This window comes from Mus pahari, chromosome 15, assembly GCF_900095145.1.
Source record: "Mus pahari chromosome 15, PAHARI_EIJ_v1.1, whole genome shotgun sequence".
Classification (NCBI taxonomy): Eukaryota; Metazoa; Chordata; class Mammalia; order Rodentia; family Muridae; genus Mus; species Mus pahari.
Genome location: NC_034604.1, coordinates 55,615,934 through 55,635,359, shown reverse-complemented (window position 1 = coordinate 55,635,359; position 19,426 = coordinate 55,615,934). Strand labels below are relative to the sequence as shown.

At 47.5% G+C, this 19,426-nt stretch overlaps 1 protein-coding gene across 13 annotated transcripts in view; it reads left to right on the top strand.

The window, feature by feature from the left end:
* The window catches only part of Ablim3 (actin binding LIM protein family member 3), a 115,907-nt gene that overhangs the window by 78,654 nt on the left and 17,827 nt on the right, over nt 1-19,426 (top strand). For 3 of the 13 annotated variants that reach the window (XM_021214837.2, XM_021214838.2, XM_029547237.1), the window contains 5 exons: nt 10,031-10,089; nt 12,427-12,498; nt 14,535-14,690; nt 16,218-16,247; nt 16,714-16,840. In XM_021214837.2, the coding sequence (XP_021070496.1) occupies nt 10,031-10,089; nt 12,427-12,498; nt 14,535-14,690; nt 16,218-16,247; nt 16,714-16,840 (444 nt within the window). Of the gene's footprint in view, nt 1-10,030; nt 10,090-12,426; nt 12,499-14,534; nt 14,691-16,217; nt 16,248-16,713; nt 16,841-17,351; nt 17,451-19,344; nt 19,393-19,426 lie in introns of all 13 variants that reach the window. The other 10 variants (XM_021214833.1, XM_021214832.2, XM_021214836.2 and 7 more) reach the window with 7 other exon arrangements.

The window sequence follows — 19,426 nt, the reverse complement described above, 5'->3', positions numbered from 1 at the left end:
TCGGGGAGTTCGCAGCTATGAGTTAGGAACTCCGCTCACCCAACCTCACACAGATGCTGAAGGAGTTAAACGATGGGGTTGAGCCAACAGCTCTGTGACCCTGAGACAGACTGCACCGTAGAACTTAAGGCAGAAATGCCTCCAGGAGGTGGGAGATATTCTTGTAGTGAAGAAGAGCTGTCACCCTCTCCTTAATTATCCCCATCCCTATCCTTCTGGCTCCTGGGAGAGTGGGAGTAATTGCAGAGTGTGAGAGGACCTGCCTCAGGAGGTGCTGAGTGATCTGGAATGAGGGGGCTTGGACTATGGGTACTAGAGTCATAATGAGTCTAGTTATGGGTGTCATGTGTGGGTGGCAGCCACCAGGAGTTTCAGTTACCACTGGGAGCTGAGCCAAGAATACTCTCGAAGAGTAACAGCACCAGGACTCAAGACATGGCAGTTCAGAAGTAAAATGAGCCAGCTGAGAGCTAGGAGTCCTGAGTTCAAGGGTCAGCACTTCCACTAATGGGCTGGGATCTTGAGGAGTGACTTTCTCCTCTGGGTTTCTTCCTTCCCTTGTCAAGTGAGGCTGGAATCAATCTCTCATGGAGCCACTTCTTTGACAGCCACACTGCCCTAGGCTCTCTATTGCATGCCAAGTACCCTACTTGGAGGTGAGCAAGGTGGGCATGGTAGTTTGTCCTGGTGGAATTTATTGTCAGGAAGAACAGGCTGTCATTAATCAAATAGAGGCAACAATATCAACAACAGAGTGGGGAAAGTCCTCTGGGGACCATGGGGATGTGTCAGAAGCCCAAGAGGCCAGGGGAGGCTCCTCTGAGGAAGGGACACTTGGAGCCAGGACCCTGAGCATGGTAGTGGGGGGCAGAGGCAATGAGGAGAGATTAAAAGGAAAGTTGTGGAGGCAGGAGGATAGCAGGTGCAAAGTCCTCAGCTGGATGGAAGTATCGCATGGTGGGGACACCAAGGCAATCCAAACACATGGTGCAGAGAGAGCAGACACACACCTCAGAAACCCTGGAAAACAGAGTGAATGTGAAAGTTCTGAGAGCCTTTGGGCAGGTTGTGTAGGTGGGCGGGCCAGAAACAATGTCAGCCCCGCCTAAACACACACACACACACACACACACACACACACACACACAGCTTATAGACCAAGTCTGGGGGGAGGAGAGGTCTGTAGCAGGACAGGCTGGCCTGGCAGCTGATCCCCAGAGAATCTTTGGTTCATTAGTTTGTGTTTTAATTGCTGTGTGGTGGTATTCTGATGGACCCCACTTGGGAGATGTCTGACGTCTGTCTGGGGGGGGGGGGCGTCTGGGGCCCCGGGAGACTACAGCAAGTTTCCTTTTCTTTGCTTTAAGTTCCGTTGCACATCCTGTCTTTCAAGTGCTTCTGTAAAGAGGCCAGACTTCTAATCTGCTTGTTATCCAAACCCCTCATTTGGGCTTCCCCAGGAAATTAGGTCACCGGTTTTAGTACAGCAGAATGAAGCTGAAATACCTCAGGTTCAGGGCAGAATTTACACTGAAATCATGAGGCCGTAGTCACTGCAGAAGTGGGCACCGTGGCAGAAGTGGGCAATATGCTGATCTCTAAACGTGGTCTGTGTGTATGTTCTCCTAAATATGCCTCCACAAGAGAAGGAGGGGGTGCAATCTTCATCTTCTAGCCATACCACATGCCCCTCCCCTCCCCATTGCAGGGATCTGAGACAGTTAGCCCTGGAATACATGAGGTCAGCTCTTAGCGTTTGCATACACAATGAATTCATTTCGAAATCCAGGGACAGACCCTACACTGCTAATGGAGGTACTGTGACAAAGTGAGCCCAGCCAGCATTCAATCTGAGAAACACAGAGATCGTGCTGAGTCTGCTCGCTGCTCCAGCATCTGCAGCTCTCCAGGGTGGTACCGAGTCTTCGGTGCTCCGCCCTATAGACTTCTAGATGATTCTCCTGTCTCCAGTTTTACCTCAGGAGTGTTGGGATTGCACATAAAGAAGTCGGGCTGTTGAGTTTTCGAGCACTCTTACCTGCTAAGCCATCTCATTGATTTTTGAGTCAGGGTCTCTCCCAGGTCTAGGACTGGCCAAGTAAGGGAAGGTGACAGGCCATTAAGCTCCAGAGGTCTGCCCTTTCCTCTCTCCAGCACTGGAATTACGAGTATAAACCACCATGTCTGGCTCTTCCGCACGGGTTCATGGGATCAAACTCAGGCCTTCACGTTTGCATAGCAAGCACACTCATTACCAACTGAGCCATCTCTCCAGACCCTCTGTTACCAAACTTAATCGGAGGTTTATAACTGACCTTCTGAAGAGTGTGAATCTCCTGAAACTGCTTGCCACATTCCACATATAGATGTCTCTCTATAGAGGTCCGTGGCTTTCATCTGATGGTGAGCAGTGTGCGTGACCCAAAAATAAAATGAAGAGCCTCAGTTCTGCATTAATGCACACCCCACTGATCCCGGGGCTGCCTCTGAGAGCTGTGCCAAGCCTTTTCTGTAGAGCTGAGACTATTTCTGACCACATGCTTTCCAGTTCACATGCTACAAGAACCTGGTAGTGGGAGGCATGTCCTGGCACAGCTGGAGGTGCAACTGACATTTAGCAGACCTCCTTTTCCTAACAGGTCACTCCGACAGGTGCATCAGGCCAGTGGGGGGCCCCACTGAAGTCACACAGTTGTCTCAGGCTATGGCATACCACCACACACTATTGATCTTCAAATCTCCTCCAACCATACTTGCTGAGGCACCATTGCCAAACACTGTGCTGCCATTCCGTACTTCAGGCTAACTACATTCATCTGGGTCTCTCCAGAGACAGTTTAGGTTGTAGGAGTTATGCTTAAAAACTTTAAAACTTCTGTTTCCCCAATCCTGCTATGTAATTTTAGATTCTTCAAACATATCTTATTCTTTGACTAAACTGCTGTCTCAAGTCTGCCTGTGCTAAGCACATTTCATTTTAAATAGAGTACATTTTAACTTTTGATGAGCTGCCTTTTTTTTTTCCTTCAAGATTTTAAGGGTTACCTATCTTCTTGAATCACAGAAAGAATTACAGTGTTGGAGTTCTAAAATCTGTTTCCAGCTTGTTCGGATCAGGTCACCACAAACGCAAAGTGATGTGGCCGTTTTCTCACGGGCTGCCTGTCACGTCTTTACTTCACAGCCAATTTGTTCATGTTGGCCAAAATTAGGTCCAGAGCAGCAATTCTCCTGGTTACTTCCTGTATTTTCTAAGAAACAAAATTGCCTTCAGGGCAAGTCAGGGATGTGTCAGGCCCTCGAGTCTGAGTTTGAGGAGAGGTTTTATTGCTCTGGACTTTTCTGGTGGCAGAAACTCAACCTAAGCCACTAGGGCAGAAGGGGAACGACTGGGGGGCTGATGGGATTGAGAAGCTTCCAGAAGCAGCTTCGTTTGGGTGGTCCCTGAAGATCCCCAAGCTGGTCTTCTCTCTGCTTCTCTTTGGATTGGCCTCATGCTCTCCTGCGCAAGACCGGAAGTCACGTGATGGGAAGGAGAAAATGGCCGTCTCCCAGTCAGCAGCTGTGTAGAGAGGTGTTGTTCCCCTCTGAGCTCAGCAGAGAAGTCCCAGGGAGGGTCTGATGACTTCACTTGGGGAAATGCTAGGCCCAGGCACAAATGAGAAGATAAAGGTGAACAAATAGCTAAGACAGACAAGCTCCCAGGACCGCAGCTTCAGCACCACACAGGTCGGCTTTGAAGATCAACTACAGGATTCGGGCTTAGTGCACAGCCAAGTACCACCAGCTCAGAGCTCATGACAAACACCTATGAGTTGCTGTGCCCTAAGGTACAACACATCCATCAATGCTGGATTGTGTCATTATTGCCACCACAGCATTAGGAACATGTTAAGGAGCCAAGGAGATAGCTAAGTGGATAAGCACACTTGCTATCCGAGCTTGAGGACCAGAGTTTGAATCCCCAGCACCCATGTTAAAAAGCCAGGCATGGATCCATGTGCCTGTAATCCCAGCATAAGGGAGTGAAGACAGGCAGGTCCCTGGAGCTTCCCTGCCAACCTAGCTAAAATGGTGAGCATTTGGTTTACTTAAAGGTGCTATCTGTCTCAAGAGAATAAGGCAGACATCATTCCAGTGTTCACTCCAGTGCCGTGTGTGTGTGTGTGTGTGTGTGTGTGTGTGTGTGTGTTCACTCAAGTGCCGTGTGTGTGTGTGTGTGTGTGTTCACTCAAGTGCCGTGTGTGTGTGTGTGTGTGTGTGTGTGTTCATTCATTAATCCTTACAACAAATCTACAAGTCAAATATATCAATCCCCACTCTGCAGATGGGAAAAGGGAGTCAGGGGCACAAGCAAGACTGAGTTGCTCTGAACAGTGCAGCCAGTGATGCAGTAAGCAGCAGCCCAGGATTCGAGCCTTATAGGATACCACATCAAATAAAATACATCAAGTGCCCGACACCTGGGGAAGACCCCTGATACCCAAGCTGGTGTCAGTGGTGATATTGTTATACACGGCAAAGTCAAGGGGAGAGCTTGTTCAACCCTCTCAGTGACAGAGGGAGAGTGACATGCCCTGTAATCTGCAGAAACAGTCCACTTCCTCTGGGGTTATGGGGCAAGGAGTTCTTTTTTTTTTTTTCCCTTGAGATTAAAAATTCATATAACATCAAATTAACCATTTAAAATATATACTCAAGTAGCTTTCAGTCAGTCCGTTGACAGTGTTGTACAGCCAGCATCTATGTGTATTTCTATCTCACCCCAAATGAAACCTCATTCCCATTAAGTAGTTGTTGTCTACTTGCCTGCACCTGCTATAAGCTTCTGGTAGCCACAATTTTCCTTGGTTCTACAGACTTTGCCTTCTACAAGTGTATGTCTGTCTTGCTTAGGGTCTCCATTGCTGTTGACAAAACACCATGACCGAAATGCAAGTTGGGGAGGAAAGGGTTTATTCAGCTGACACTTCCACATTGCTACTCATCACTAAAGGAAGTCAGGACAGGAACTCGAATCAGGAACTCAAAGTGAGGCAAGAGCTGATGCCAAGGCCCTGGAGAGGTGCTGCTTACTGGCTTACTCCTCATGACTTGCTCAGCCTGCTTTCTTATAAAACCCAGGACCACCAGCCCAGGAATAGAACCAACCACAATGGGCTGGGCCCTCCCTGACTGATCACTAACTGAGAAAATGCCTTACAGCTGGGTCACACAGAAGCATTTCCTCACCTGAGACTTGCTCCTCTCTGATGACTAGCTTGTGTCAAGTTGACGCAAAATAAGCCCCAACCACTACAAGATCTGAATGTGGGTCTGTGCCCATGAGTGCTGATGTCTAAGAAGGCCAGAATATCTGATCCTCTGAAGCTGGAGTTACAGCTATGAGCTGCTTGGTGTGGGTTCTAGAAACCAAACTCGGGTCCTCTGGGAGAGCAGCAAATGCCCTTAACCACAGAGTCATCTCTCTGGCCCTGGATAGAGTTCTCCAAGGAGCAACTCTAAGGTCATCGGAGGGTCATGTCACAGAGGCAGAATGCGGAGCAACCTCGCCCTGCTTGTGGTCATGAGCAATCTGAAGAAGGAACCTGTTGAGGCAGAATCAGAAACTTGAAACTCAACCACCTTCACCACCAAGTGAGAAGGGCTGTGAGTGAGCTACTGGGAGGATCGTGGCAACCCACAGTGTCTAAAAACATTCAGACTCAAAAGTGTTTACACAGTGCTGATCCAGAATGTCCAGTCACCTTTGTATTTATAACCCCTCCCTGGGCATTCTGTAAGACAACCACATCAGATCCAGCTCTGACATTTTAAAAGAGGCACTGGCAAATTGAATGGCAAGGTCCAGCAAAGATGTGGGTGGGACCCTAGAATCCTGTCAGCCCCAGATACTGCAGGCCAGATACTGTAAGTAGTCTTGCTGGTTCTGGTGAGCATCAAAGCTGACCTGAGGACTATGTTAGATTCAGGTCTCTCTCTCTGGTCAGCTGAGGAACCTTTAACCTTCACAATAGGTTTCCACCACAGAGTATGGAGTCCTGGGTGACAGTCTCAGAGAGTAAGAGAGGGCGACTTATGGAACCAGGAGCTCAAACAAAACATGTCCCATTCTTGTACCATGTTAGAGTTCTGTCTTGGGCTGTTGGTTTCTCTCTCCCATGGCATTCATTAAAATGTACATGGAGTGCTGTATGGTATTTAACCATCTGGTCCTCATCTTTAGAGTCATTAAATTAGAGTCAATATGCTGCTCATTCTCACCCCTACCTTCAAGAAATTAGGACCAAACTCAGCATGGGTATCTTAGAAGTCTGCCCCAGCTTATCAGACATGTGCTCCACATAGGTCACACCTTGACCAACCCCAGTCAACCGAACGCTCTTACATCCACTCAGTCTATAATAGTAGCTGTCAAATGAGAGGCTAACTTCTTCTATTTGCCCAAATCCCCAAGCCCAGCTTAGAAAAACCCAACTGACCTAACATCAAATAGCTTGCTTCTTTTTTAAAAAGCTTTTTTATTGTTGTTGTGTTGATTTGTGTATGTGTGTAGACTTGCCACAGTGCATTTGTAGCCAGAGGACAACTTGTGGGAGTTGGTTCTATCCTACCAGAGAGGTCCCGGAGATCAGACTCAGGTCAGCAGGCTTGGTGGCAACTGCCTTTACAGGCTGGATCACCCCCTACAGCCCATTTTCCTCTGCTCATTCACTCTGTGAGTATTTATTGAGACTCCTTGGTCCCAGTAGACACATAGATAGGGATCTCTTTCTTCAGAGAATTTTCATTCTCATTGGGAATACTGGGCAGGTCAAATGTTTATTATGTATGTATGGAGAGACCTATTAATTTAGAAACAAGATCTCCAAGGACTAGGTTGATTGTCCAAAATCCATCAGTGTGATTGACATGTGATGAGTCCCCTCCGCAATACTGAGGCTGAGCTTGTCCCCGTCCTGTGTATATTTGAAAACTTGTAGAGGAAGGGAATCTCCCTATCAGCTGAGCAAGAACATTCAATTAATGAAAGTTAGTTTTCCCTCCCTGGAATGTTTGCCCTTGGTTCTCATTGCAAATCTTATGAAAGTGCCTTCCCTCAGAGAATGCAGAAATGCACACAGCATGTCTCAGCCTTCTAGTCCATCTTTAGGGACTAATTTTAGGTACCCTCCCTGCTCTGTTTACCATCCTCCTCTGGGTACCCTTCACATTGTAATTGTAAAAAAAACAAACAAACAAAAACAAGATAAGATCCAACCAGCCTCTGCATTGGGAATTTAAATGGGGGTGAGGGGGGAAAATGGTTACATTCTTCCCTGGGTGTCTTAGTTAGGGTTACTATTGCTATGGTAAAACATCAGGACCAAAACCAAGTTAGAGAAGAAAGGGTTTATTTCACTCACAGTTCCATATAACAGTTCATCATCAAAAGCAGTGAGGGCAGGAACTCAAGCAGGGCAGGAACCTGGAGGCAGGAACCAGGAGCTGATATAGAAGACCGTGGAGAAGTGCTGCTCACTGGCTAACTCCTCATGGGTTGCTCAGTCTGGTTTCTTTTAGAACCTAGGACCACCAACCCAAGGATAGAACCACCCACAAAGGGCTGAGCCCTTCCATGTCAGTCAGCAATCAAGAACATGCCCTACAGGACCCTGCCCACTGTCTGGTCCCAAGGGAAGCATTCTCTTGATTGAGATTCTCTCTTCACAGATGACTCCAGCCTGTGTCAAGTTGATACAAAACTAGCCAACACGCTAGCTGTTTTCTGTTGGGGACCATGCTATTGATCTGGTGACCGAGGGCATAAGTGCTCAGACAACCATAATTTCCTACAAGTCTTCATGGAAAATAAAACAAAACAAAAACACTTTTTCTTACCTTTATGTGAGTTTATTGCTAGCTACCAGAAATCTTTTTTTAACTTTATTTTATATATGTATATATATATATATATATATATATATATATATATATATATCATAAAAATAAATATATATCATATATATTATATATATGATATAATATGTATATATATTATATTCTGGCAACTCCTGAATGATCCTTTTTCATTTCTAATTACATCTTCCTCCTGCCTTATGATTCTTCCTGCCCCGTCTCAGTTCCTTTATAAGCACACTTTCTTGTACGCAGAATGCACACAGAGTGAAGCTAATAGCCATTTGTGGCTTGGTTTTATTTCAGGTCAGATATGTCGTGTCTCAGAGTCAAAGCAAGAGAGACAGTTCAGTCTGAACCCACACACGCTGTTCTCATTTCCGCCAGCCTGGACTCCTGCCCGCCTCACCTTTCCTTTTTGTCTTCCACTTAATTTCATGACGTCATCAGATCCCCCATGCCCACCTTAAGCGTTTCCTACAGTGACCTGGAACATATGTTTCCTGCCATAGCCACAGTGGTAAACAACTCCTGGTAGACTCAGGAGCAACCCAGAGAGGAACCGGAAATGCTCCCTGTAATTTAATCTCCCAAAGGAGACGATCAGATCACAACCCACCGCTTGCGTGATAGCAGACACGCCCTGTGATCCCTGGCTCAAGCCTCAGACCCAGAGTCCCTCTCCTGGGCCCTGATAACCACTGCATTTTCCTCTTAGATGGGAGCCAACTCCTCCTGAATAATTAAAAACCATCCAAGAAGACCAGCGGGGAACTGGGGCTTCTTATCCCACAAAAGACAAAGCCAGCCCTAGAATGAGAATTTTGGAAATGAAAGTAACCTAAGACTATCTGGATGTTGCCTTGATATTTACTTGGATGAGGAAATAGAGAGAGTCGGGGGATCTATTAGGGGCTGAGTAGAGTAAAAGAAATAAGCATTGGACTCCATATTTGGAGCTGATCCTCTTTCCTCTCCTTCAGGTCTTTGATCTCACACCAAACCCCTGTGCCTTAACCAATATCTGAGTGCTAGGAGCTCCAGGCAACAGCCATCATGGAAAGTATAACCCAGAAACAAAGTCAGACAAGCAAATGCCATCTGCTGGTTAGGAATGGAGCCATTTGCTGGCTGGCCCCTTTCCTTTTAGGGCTGGTTGGTTACCGAAGGGATGGCTCCAGACGAATAACTCGTTCCTATTTTTTCCCCTTCTAATCCAGGACACCTGTCCCTTCTTTGGGGAATGTGCAATAGTTGAGGCTTCACAGTATGTGACCAACCACCTGTTGTTCATGCCTTTCCAAATTGGCCCCTTGGGTTTGGAGCCAGCCAACTGGACTCCCCCCCCCTCCCATTATAAAATGTGGGTAATAGCAGCACTGGTGTACTAAATTTGAAGGGTCTGGAGTCTCTGAGGAATTATCAGGTCAAGACAATGCTCCTAAGCAGGATATACACCATGACACCTCCGCCCCCTAAATACAAATATGTCCTAATTCCATCTGAAGTCTTAAGAGAAAAGAAAGCTGAGGTAACCATGGTTTGTCATTTTCTTTCACCCCCCACTGCCATTCATCCATTCAACAAATATTTATTGGCCACCTGCTATGTGTCACTCAGCGATAGTTGTCTGTTCATCTATTCCCCCCGCAAACCCATGAACTTGCACTAAAGGCAAACTCTGTGCGATGCTATAGGAGACAGACCCATGGGTGAAGCTCAGTGCCTGCTTAGAACGTGCTGTTAACGTACTTAGGGTGGCAGATTCGCAAGCTAACATGACTTAAGACTGTATTGTGGAGAAACTTCAGAGAACTATGGATCCCAGAGGAGGAAAGAATCACCCCCAGCTGCCAGGTAAGAATGTTCGCAAAAGGATGCCGTGTGAGCTGCGAAGAAGGAATTAGGATCTAGACACACCCTGAAAAGGGATAGGTGTAGTCAGATCGGCTTACCAGTGGCTCTCAGGAACAATGGGGAGCTAAGAAAGCCAGGAGACAGAATAGACTCTTCCCGACTGATGTGTATGTCGGGTACACGTGCTGTCAAAGGAGTAAACTAAGATAAGGTGGGGATTCTGGTCACTGGTAGCTTTGAGAAGTCTGAGTCTGTTATTTTCCTGGCCCCTTAGGTTCTGAGGTTTGGCACCCGATCTGCAAGCAGGCAGCCAGGGCAGAAAAGAAGCTCAAGGTAAGAGGCATGGTCCTTCATGCTGCCGTTTGCCACAGGTTAGGAAACGTGTGCTTTAGTACAGAGCGTATCAGCTCCCAAAAGTGTGGGCATTTCTGTGGGTTCCTTAATGGGAAGAGCAGGTTCATGGGGTGAATTAAGATCTTGTATAGATAATAACCTTGAAAACAATAAAGGATTTTATGCATAGGAGATTTTTAAGTACGTCTAGGGAAGGTAAAATTATAACTACCAATGCCGGCCAAGATGGCAGCCAGTCTGAGCTATTATGCCGTGGCTTTTCCCTAGCCTAAGGTCATTTATTAATAATTGTATCGTTGCTATCGTCTCAGTAGTTGACAGTTTGCAGAGTGTCCTCCTAGCGCCTCTCTGGCTGGTTTCCTTGAACCTCCCGAGGCAGATGAGGCAAGGAATTGTATCTCCACCTTGCCTGTGAGAAAATCAGACCTGAAGAGAATGATTTGACAGCAACGATGCAGCCAGGCCGAAGCAGAGTGTCGTGACGTCCCCAGGCACACCGCCGACCAGCTGAGGCCCTGGTACCTCTGAATCGCTGTGCTCTGACAGATGCCAGGAACGCCTGTGCATCTGAGTCCCTGGTTCTGAAGGGAGGGGTGGGCTCACCCAGGCTTATGCAGGGAGAGGTTGCTTCCCAGACTCTGAAGGGTGCAGAGAGGCTCCTGAGATGTGCGTTAGGGGAAGGTGGGGGACAACACTTGAGCTCTAACATGCCTTTATTTTTTTTTTCATTTTTTATTGGTTATTTTATTTATTGCCATTTCCAATGTTATCCCCCTTTCCAGTTTCCCCTCCAGAAACCCCCCTATCCCCCCCCCCCCGCCCCCCCCCCCGCAACGTGCCTTTATAATCTTGCCCCTGCTGTCTACTTGACCCCTTAAGGATCTCTTATGTCACTCGCTAAAATCTTCTCAACTAAACACACCCGTGCACAATTTCTGATTGGCTAATTAACCCTTCTCCTTTGCCATTTCATCCTTGCAGTATGAATTTGGTGAAAGAACTGGTCCTGTTGATGTGTAATTTCTTTCTACCCATGTGTGACTCCCCCACCCTGTTCTTTCTAAGGTCTGTAAAGCGCAAGAAGTCCTAACTGTCATCTTTCTCAGACTCTTCTCTGGGGGAATTTCCCAAATTTGAGTTCTTCTTTAAAGCCTTTTCACAGTATCTTTGTACCACCTCTTCATAGGAGTTCCTGTTCCTTCCCCCCCACCCTTTAAAGCAACTCCACTACTTTTCATTTAACTGAATTCATTTTAAAATAAAACTTGAGGTTCACATGTAGAAAAGAGTGTTGCTGGCTATAAAACAAAATAAATCCAATGGTAATGGAGTAGCTATTAAAAATAAATCTTAAAAAATGCTAGCAAGCGCTGCTGACACACTCGTTAATTCAAAGGGGAAATTAAGTGTTGTTGGGACAGCTGGTGGAATGTGTTAGCACCAAATCAAGAGTCCTTCTCCAGCTAATCAGGAGGCTTGAAATAAAGCATCCCACTGATCACGCGTGACGCGGCGCCATCAGATGCTCACTTTGCAGGATGCACCCCTCCTTCTCATTCATGGTTTGGTGAAAGCCGTTCTTTAGCGCCACTCAGGATGCTTGGAAATGGATGCGGGAGGGCTGAGCAGTCCCCGAGGCTCAACCACCATTTCCTTTTGCACATCAGGAATCTGAGACCTCTAAATTCTCATGTATTTCCTTAGTGGTCCTTGAGCCTGTCTTGACTCTTCCAGCACCACGCGCTGCCACACCTTGAGATGCACAGAGAGGGCATCGCACTATTGGGGTGGGGGTGGGGTGCTGGTAATCCATCATGGCCGATGGACAGAGGCAGATGATTTAAGGTTGATGTCAGTCTGCCAAGGGTCCATGGCAGAGAATCAGCATATTGTGCATGGAAGCGAACTGTTGTTTTCTAAGCCACCAAGAAATGAATACTAAGCAGTCTCGTTCGCTTAAACTAAATACATTGTTGGCTGAGATAACCCAAAATGAAGTTTTATGAACAACTTTATATTTAAAATGCTGGCTACAGATAACTGAAAAATAAATTCATATTTTACCCAGCGGCCTGAAAGTTCTGGACCTGCTGGATCTCATTCACACAGAGATATTGGCTAAAGGGTCCTAGAATAGAGGACAGCGGTAGCAAGAATACTTTAACAATACTGCTATAGTGCCTTTAGAACTGCATTATAGCCAGGCAGTGGTGGCACACACCTTTAATCCCAGCACTTGGGAGGCAGAACTGCATTATAGACCCCACTGAGCCTGAACTTCTGCTTCTCACCCCTCTGTCTTCGTCTTTCCCACAGCACAGACGGACATCTGAAACATCCATCTCACCCCCTGGTTCCAGCATCGGGTCGCCTAACAGAGTCATCTGTGTATGTACTGCTGCTTAGCACTGGTGGGGCTTTGGTCACCCCTAACCTAGCACCTGAAATGTTTTAAAGGCTATTTGGTCCATGCCCACCCTGTTCTGGGTGGCATACCAGATCTTGAGGATACAGAAGGGTATGGGGACCTTATTCTCTAATAAACCAAGAGCCACAGGGACAGTTTAGAATTCAAGGAGCATGAGAAAGGGTAGTGATGAAAGAAACCATCCTGCATTCCAAAATCAGTGGCAGCCTCCTCCTTTCCCATTCCTTGACTGAGACAAGACAGCAGCTATGGGGTCTGAGCTAAGACCAGGCAAGACAACAGCGAGGGGGTCAGAGTGGCATGGAGAGATGGGATGATATTGGTAAATAAGAAGTGGTATTGGGGCTGGAGAGATGGCTTAGCAGTTAAGAGCACTGACTGCTCTTCTAGAGGTCCTGAGTTCAAATCCCAGCAACCACATGGTGGCTCACAACCATCTGTAATGGCCCTCTTCTGGTGTTTCTGAAGACAGCTACAGTGTACTCATATACATAAAATAATTTTTGTAAAAAAAAAAAGTGGTATGTGATAAAGAGGCAGGAAGGAGAAGATGCAACTAAAAAGGATTTACAAAGCTAAAGGAGATGTTTCTAAACATGTGAGAAGGCTAGAAACAAAGCAGGCACTTACAGCTCTCTAGGCTCCCAACTGCAGAGACAGTCACACGTGGGCAGAAGAGATGAGAGTTAGGCTAGGTGCCCTCAGAGGTCCCAGGTTACACAATGCACGCATTCGCTCAGTGTATACTGAGCTTCTGCTCTGGGATAAATACTGTGTTCTGTGTTGGGGAGTGAACTGATGTGGTACCCTTGTGACACTGGACATAGAATGGATGATCAGCTGTAACTATGACAAGTAGCAGGAGGAAAAGTCACCACACAGCCTTACAATACTATGAGTGAAGGAAGAAGCCTGACCATCCAGGGCCATCTGAGAAAGCATCCCAGAGGAAGAACTACTGAATAACAGAAGGGATGGAATGACAGAAGGAAGCCAAGGGAGGTGGGTGGCAGAACCAGGGAGCAGTGAGAGAAGCAGCCTTTCTGACCACAGGCAAAGGAGACAAGTCCAAGAATGTGGGGGTGTTGGGACAACAAAGAACCCAAACACGAGGAGAAGACCCCACGCATAGTCCTCAAAGCTGCCAGACCCAGGAGGGCTTTGACACCATGGCACGATCATTCAGACTCCCATCCAGTTTCCTCTTTGACCCTGGATAATACCCGCCAATGGCACTATTTCCTGTCCTCTCTTCCCCTGGACAAGTGGAAATAAGAGTTATTGCTGGGACTTCAATATTGGTCAATACTGCCGTGAGCCTGTCTCAGAAAACAAGTTACTTTTTTTTCTTTCTTTTTTATGGGGCTGGGAGTAACTTCATGCCAGACACCTGTTGCAGTAAGCTATTGAGCTACATTCCCCAGGACAGGACAAGTTACTGTCATCACAGGCTGTACTCGTAACAGATTCCCATCCAGAACATGAGAGAAAACAGGCCCCTGGCTTGCAGAACGGCACCAGTCACAGCGGAATTGGTAGGCTTAGTTTGGGGACCTGTACAATGAGAAAGTTAATTGGCAAGCACAAGCTAGTCCCCAGAAGGGAATTATCAGGATGGCTGCAGCTAGGGATGCCATCCTGTTGTGGGGTTGGCAGCAGTCAGCATCCAGGAATGGAGTTCAGTCTGTGACATCAGTTGTAGGATGTTTGCACCTGTTTCCACGTCTAAAAGATAATATCAATTCTTCCTTCAGACGTATGGTGGCCTTTGGAGGAGATCATTCTGGTAAAGCCTAGGGCCTCACAAACAATGTTGTTCAACAGATGGCCTCTGGGAGTATGGTTATTCTGACAACTACAGCTCTTCCCTTCATGGCTAATGGCTGCTCTTAGTAGAACCCGGAGAAGCTTGAGCCCCTTGCTTCTGTTTCCTCTCTCTTTCCCTCTTTCCCTCTTATCTTTCTTCTTCTCTCCTGTCCCTTTTCCTCTTCCCCAGGCTAAAGTGGATAATGAGATCCTTAATTACAAAGACCTGGCAGCTCTCCCCAAGGTTAAGTCCATCTACGAGGTGCAACGCCCCGACCTCATTTCCTACGAGCCTCATTCCAGATACACCTCCGACGAGATGCTGGAGAGATGCGGTTATGGAGAGGTATCTCGCCTTGCCCTCTCTGGGACTCTTGAAAGAGACAAGGCCCTGCTGGAGTCCCCAGCCAACTTCATTATAGTAGTGGCCCCTAATCCTTTCTAACCTGGAATTTATAGCCAAATTTTAAAAACTGAGAGCTCTCACCCAAAAGTCTGGCTTTAGCTAAAGCATTAAACGTGTATGCCCATCATCGAGAGGTAAGTGGTAGCGTGCCCTGTGGACAGGGCTAGGCTCCCCATCCTTCCAAGTCCTCACCACGCCCTGCTGAGCCAGCATACAAGCTGAGAGCCGAGAACTATTCATTACTCCAGCTGCTGCTTTTTTACAGTAGAGAAATCTTGCTGGAACTCAAGCCCATGACTCTGATACCATACCAGGCTCAAAAGGCAGTGAAGTTCCTAAACCTTGGTTAGGCCTGTTCTCCCCGTATTAAACCTTACTTAAAACCTCGTGCACAGAACAGGACATAGGTTTATGAAAGTGCAGTATCAGGTGGATTTAGAAACCATTCTATGGCTACTAGAAAAAGGGAGAGTTCTCTGGAGAAGGCAGGATAGCTGTCACAGAATAGGTCCTGACCAGTCATGTTCCAAGAGATTTCTCACCCCATACTAGGTCCTTGAACTATAACAGTGGGCAACAAGACCCTAGCCTGGGGAGCAGGCTTCCAGATACCTGTTTTAACACCACCACTCACTGGCTTGTATTCTTGGGCAGCAATAGAACAACCAACAAGAGTTGAGTTCTATCTGGTTAGAGAGTCCAGTCTTGAGAGTCCCGGAGTTCTGGCTCCTAAAAAATGAGCCAGGAAAAGAGAGTCAAGTGTTTGTAGACTCCAACTCTGAATCTGGAGACCAGGGCCTTTGGGTCAGAGCCGAGTCCCAGATGGTTTCGGTCCACTCACAGAGAGTCATTCAGAAATGTAAATTAGCTGTTGGCATGTAAATGTTAGATTTCACATAAGAATCTACATTTCTTACTTGTCTTAGACATGAAGAGTCTGGTCAACGTTGGGTAGGTGTTCCAACATGACTCTGGTCACAGCTGATTTCAGATGAACAGCCTGGCTCAGCAGGCTGAGTCTCCATCTTGCTCTGCTCCGCACCACACCAGCCTTCCAGTGGACAGCAATGGCCGGGTCCCTTCAGGGCCCTAAATTTGGATACTGTGCCCTGGGCTTTGTCTTCATGAACCATAAAGGAGATCTGAGCCAGGAAAGAGAAAGGGGGGGGGGGTTGAGAAAGTAGCTCTGAGCTCACAAGACTAGCCACTTCCTGCGAACCCTAGCCTGGCCCTGAGCCCTCATATTAGAAAGGGGAGTCATTGTCACAGTATTTCCTACCACTTTCCAACAGTTCTGATATTCTAGGATTCGAATCGAAATGTTGTCTGGATAAGGGTCGCCTCAGGCCCTCTCCTTACCACTATTTAACCATCTTACAATGTAACCATGTTCTCTCCCTTCCTCTTGCCTGCCTCTCTCTCCCTCTACTCCCTCCGTGGCTGCCTTCAAATTCTTCGCTTCTAAAGTCACTGGGAACCTTATCTCCTTACTCCCAGGTAATTAATCTGATTATATATATATATATATATATATATATATATATATATATATATATATATATAGTTCCTTTATGAACAAAAGAGGCTCCCTGGTCACAACTCCTCTGCACCTCTGCACCACAGGACCTGATCCCAACCTAAAATGTTTCCCCTAACCAAGCAATAGCATGAGGGATAGAAGTGTCTGGGAAAGAACCACTTGTGTGCCTCTGGAATCCCTAGTCAGGCTCTAGGCACTGCCTATGTGGGTTCTAGCCAGGGGCTGTGAATGGTGAATGAAGCCTAAGAATTCGTTCCCATCCTCCTCAGGTTGTGTGTGTGTGTGAGACTCAAGCCTGAATCCCTAAAATTTCAGATTCCATAGCATGCTTCACCTGACTGAAAATAAATAAATAAACAAACAAACAAACAAAAGCCCTGCACCGAGGGTCTTGCTCATGGTCCTGCCTCCTCCCTTTCCCAGGACATCTATGAGAACCTGGACCTCCGGCAGAGGCGGGCCTCCAGCCCCGGATACATCGATTCCCCCACCTACAGTCGGCAAGGCATGTCTCCCACCTTCTCCCGCTCGCCTCATTACTACCGCTCAGGTAAGGCAAGGGAAGCCCCAAAGAGAGATGAAGAGTCAGGACCATGTGGTCACATAGTGTCTGTGGGGTTCAGGGACAATAGACACTTTCCAAAGCCTATGGCCACTCAGGTGACTCGTGGCCCTGACTGAGTCCCTAAGATGGATCTGTGACACTGAGAAACAGCAGGAATGTGGGTGGAGAACTGCCAGGAGAGGGTGTGTCAGGCAGCCCAGGGACCCTGGCTAGAGGAAAAGTCAGTCCTCTATCTCATCCTTTGGTCTGAGCGTCCACAGGAAGAAACAGACTTAGGGGGGTCAAATGAGGGAAAAGGTCAAGCTTGTTTCAGCCGACATGGTGCATGAGAGCACAGACTGCTTCCACTGCGGAGCTGAGCACACTGGAGCACCCAGCCTGGCTCACCCCTGCCATCGCCGCCGCCTCTGCCACCACCACCTCGCTGCTACCATGTCTAATGCCTGTTTTCTCTATGCTTCTGTTCTCTCTGGGGATCCCTGCCTGCACGCTCCAGGGCCTGAGAGTGGCCGGAGCTCCCCATACCATAGCCAATTAGATGTGAGGTCCTCCACGCCAACCTCTTACCAGGCTCCCAAGCACTTTCACATCCCAGGTAGGCGCTGCCCGCCCCCTGTTCCCGACATGAGTGCATGCTCCATGGGGGTGCCAGATGCCTGAGCCACCTGCTTGATGCTGCACAGGCACTGAGGAGATGTCTGTTCCTGGGGGACCCTTCCTAACCAGTCACCCACACCTTCCAGCCGCAACATGCCTATGAGCTTTGGTCTACTCCCTCCATACAACCAGCCTTGATCATGAGCATTAGAAAGAGCTAGGGAAGAAAAGGCTCAAGGAACTCACTCGCATGAAATGCCCAAGTATTATATCGCTGATGGACAGAGTAAAGGCCAGCTGGTGAGGGATCCTCGCCTTGGATGTTTTGGCTTGAACCCTGACCCCACTGCTTGTAAGCTGGTGGTCTGGGGCCCATCCCTCGGCTTCTCTGGATAGGCAGGTAGTATTCTAGACCCTGAGGCTGCAGTTGGACTTGCTCCAGTCCAGATCTCACCTTCATAGTGAGAACGGTTAAATGTGTGGAGAGAGCCATCTGCCCAGTTAGTTCAGGTGTTAGTGTGATACTCATGACGGATGTGTGAATAGCAATGGTGAATGAATTTAAAAAGAAAACTGTAAAAGCGAAAGGGTAGTAGAAGGTGATAATAGCTACTATAAACAGCAAAGAAAAGAAAAAAGGCCAGAGCACTGTGGAGGAATGGATAGAGTAAGGGAGGCTGTGTTGGTGCAGTGGGCAGGAAAAGGCTCATTGGAGGAGGAAGGGGCATCCAAGTTAGTGCTGTGACAGCCCCACAGACTAGCAGGGGGGGGCAGCAGAAATGAAGTCGGCACGCCTAGCGGAGGTGAGAGGACGCCGAGGCTGCGTGGCCTGGTGGGAAGTCCAACCATGGATGTTCACACTTGCTTTCTAATGCTGTGATAAGAAACCAAGACCAAAAAGCAAGTAGGAAAAGGGTTTACTTCACTTACAGGTTATATAGTCGATCATTCGGGAAAACCAAGGCAGTAACTCACAGCAGAAACCTAGAGACAAGAACTGAAGCAAAGACTGTGGAGGAGAGCGCTTACTAGGCTGCTCTCGTAGCTCACCTCGCTTACTTTATTTATATATGCATACATAACTATATACATGCATGCATGCATACATACATGAATATATACATACATACATACATAACACAGTATCACTTGCCCAGTGATTATACTACCTATAATAGATGGGTCCTCCAACATCAATCATTGATCAAGGAAAGGCCTCCACATGGAGTCAATGTCTCCCCTGAGGTTACCTCTTCCCAGAGGATGCAGTCTTGCATCAAGCTGACAAGACAAAAACAAAAAAAAACAAAAACAAACAAATGAAAAAACTAACCAGCATTATGGGGTCTGAGAGAGCCAGTTCTAGACCATTTTCCAGCTGGGCAACCCTCCACTCACTCGCCCCTCAATTGTTGATCCTATTTCTGCTCCCTGTACCATTCCTGGTGGCCCCTGAGAGGCCCAGCATGTCTCTGAGGGAGGCTTAACAAGGCTGAAACCCTGCTACTTTTGCATGGAGTGAGGCAAGACATGGCCACCAGGGGTAGAATCGGTGAATACTTCCAGCACCAGGCCTCTCTCTTGCAGCATTTCCCTCTCTCTTGCATGCCCATCATTTAGCCCTCCCACCTCCCCTCCCTTGGTACCATTTGTATGCATCTGCCCTCTGCCCTGCTTTACCTGGAACCTGTCGGGATGCGGGCACAGGAAGAGACTAGGACGCCTGGCAGGGGGAAGATGGTGGTCTCTTGGAAAAAGTTGCTGACTGCCTCTCTCTTCTCAGATCAACTGACCAAATGCTGTCTTCTCTCTCTCTCTCTCTCTCTCTCTCTCTCTCTCTCTCTCTCTCTCTCTCTCTCTCCTCCTCACTGTTCCTTTTTGGTCTCTGGCAGCTGGAGAGAGTAACATCTACCGAAAACCCCCGATCTACAAACGGCATGGTATGGTCAGAGGCAGAGAGAGCTTGGCCAAACG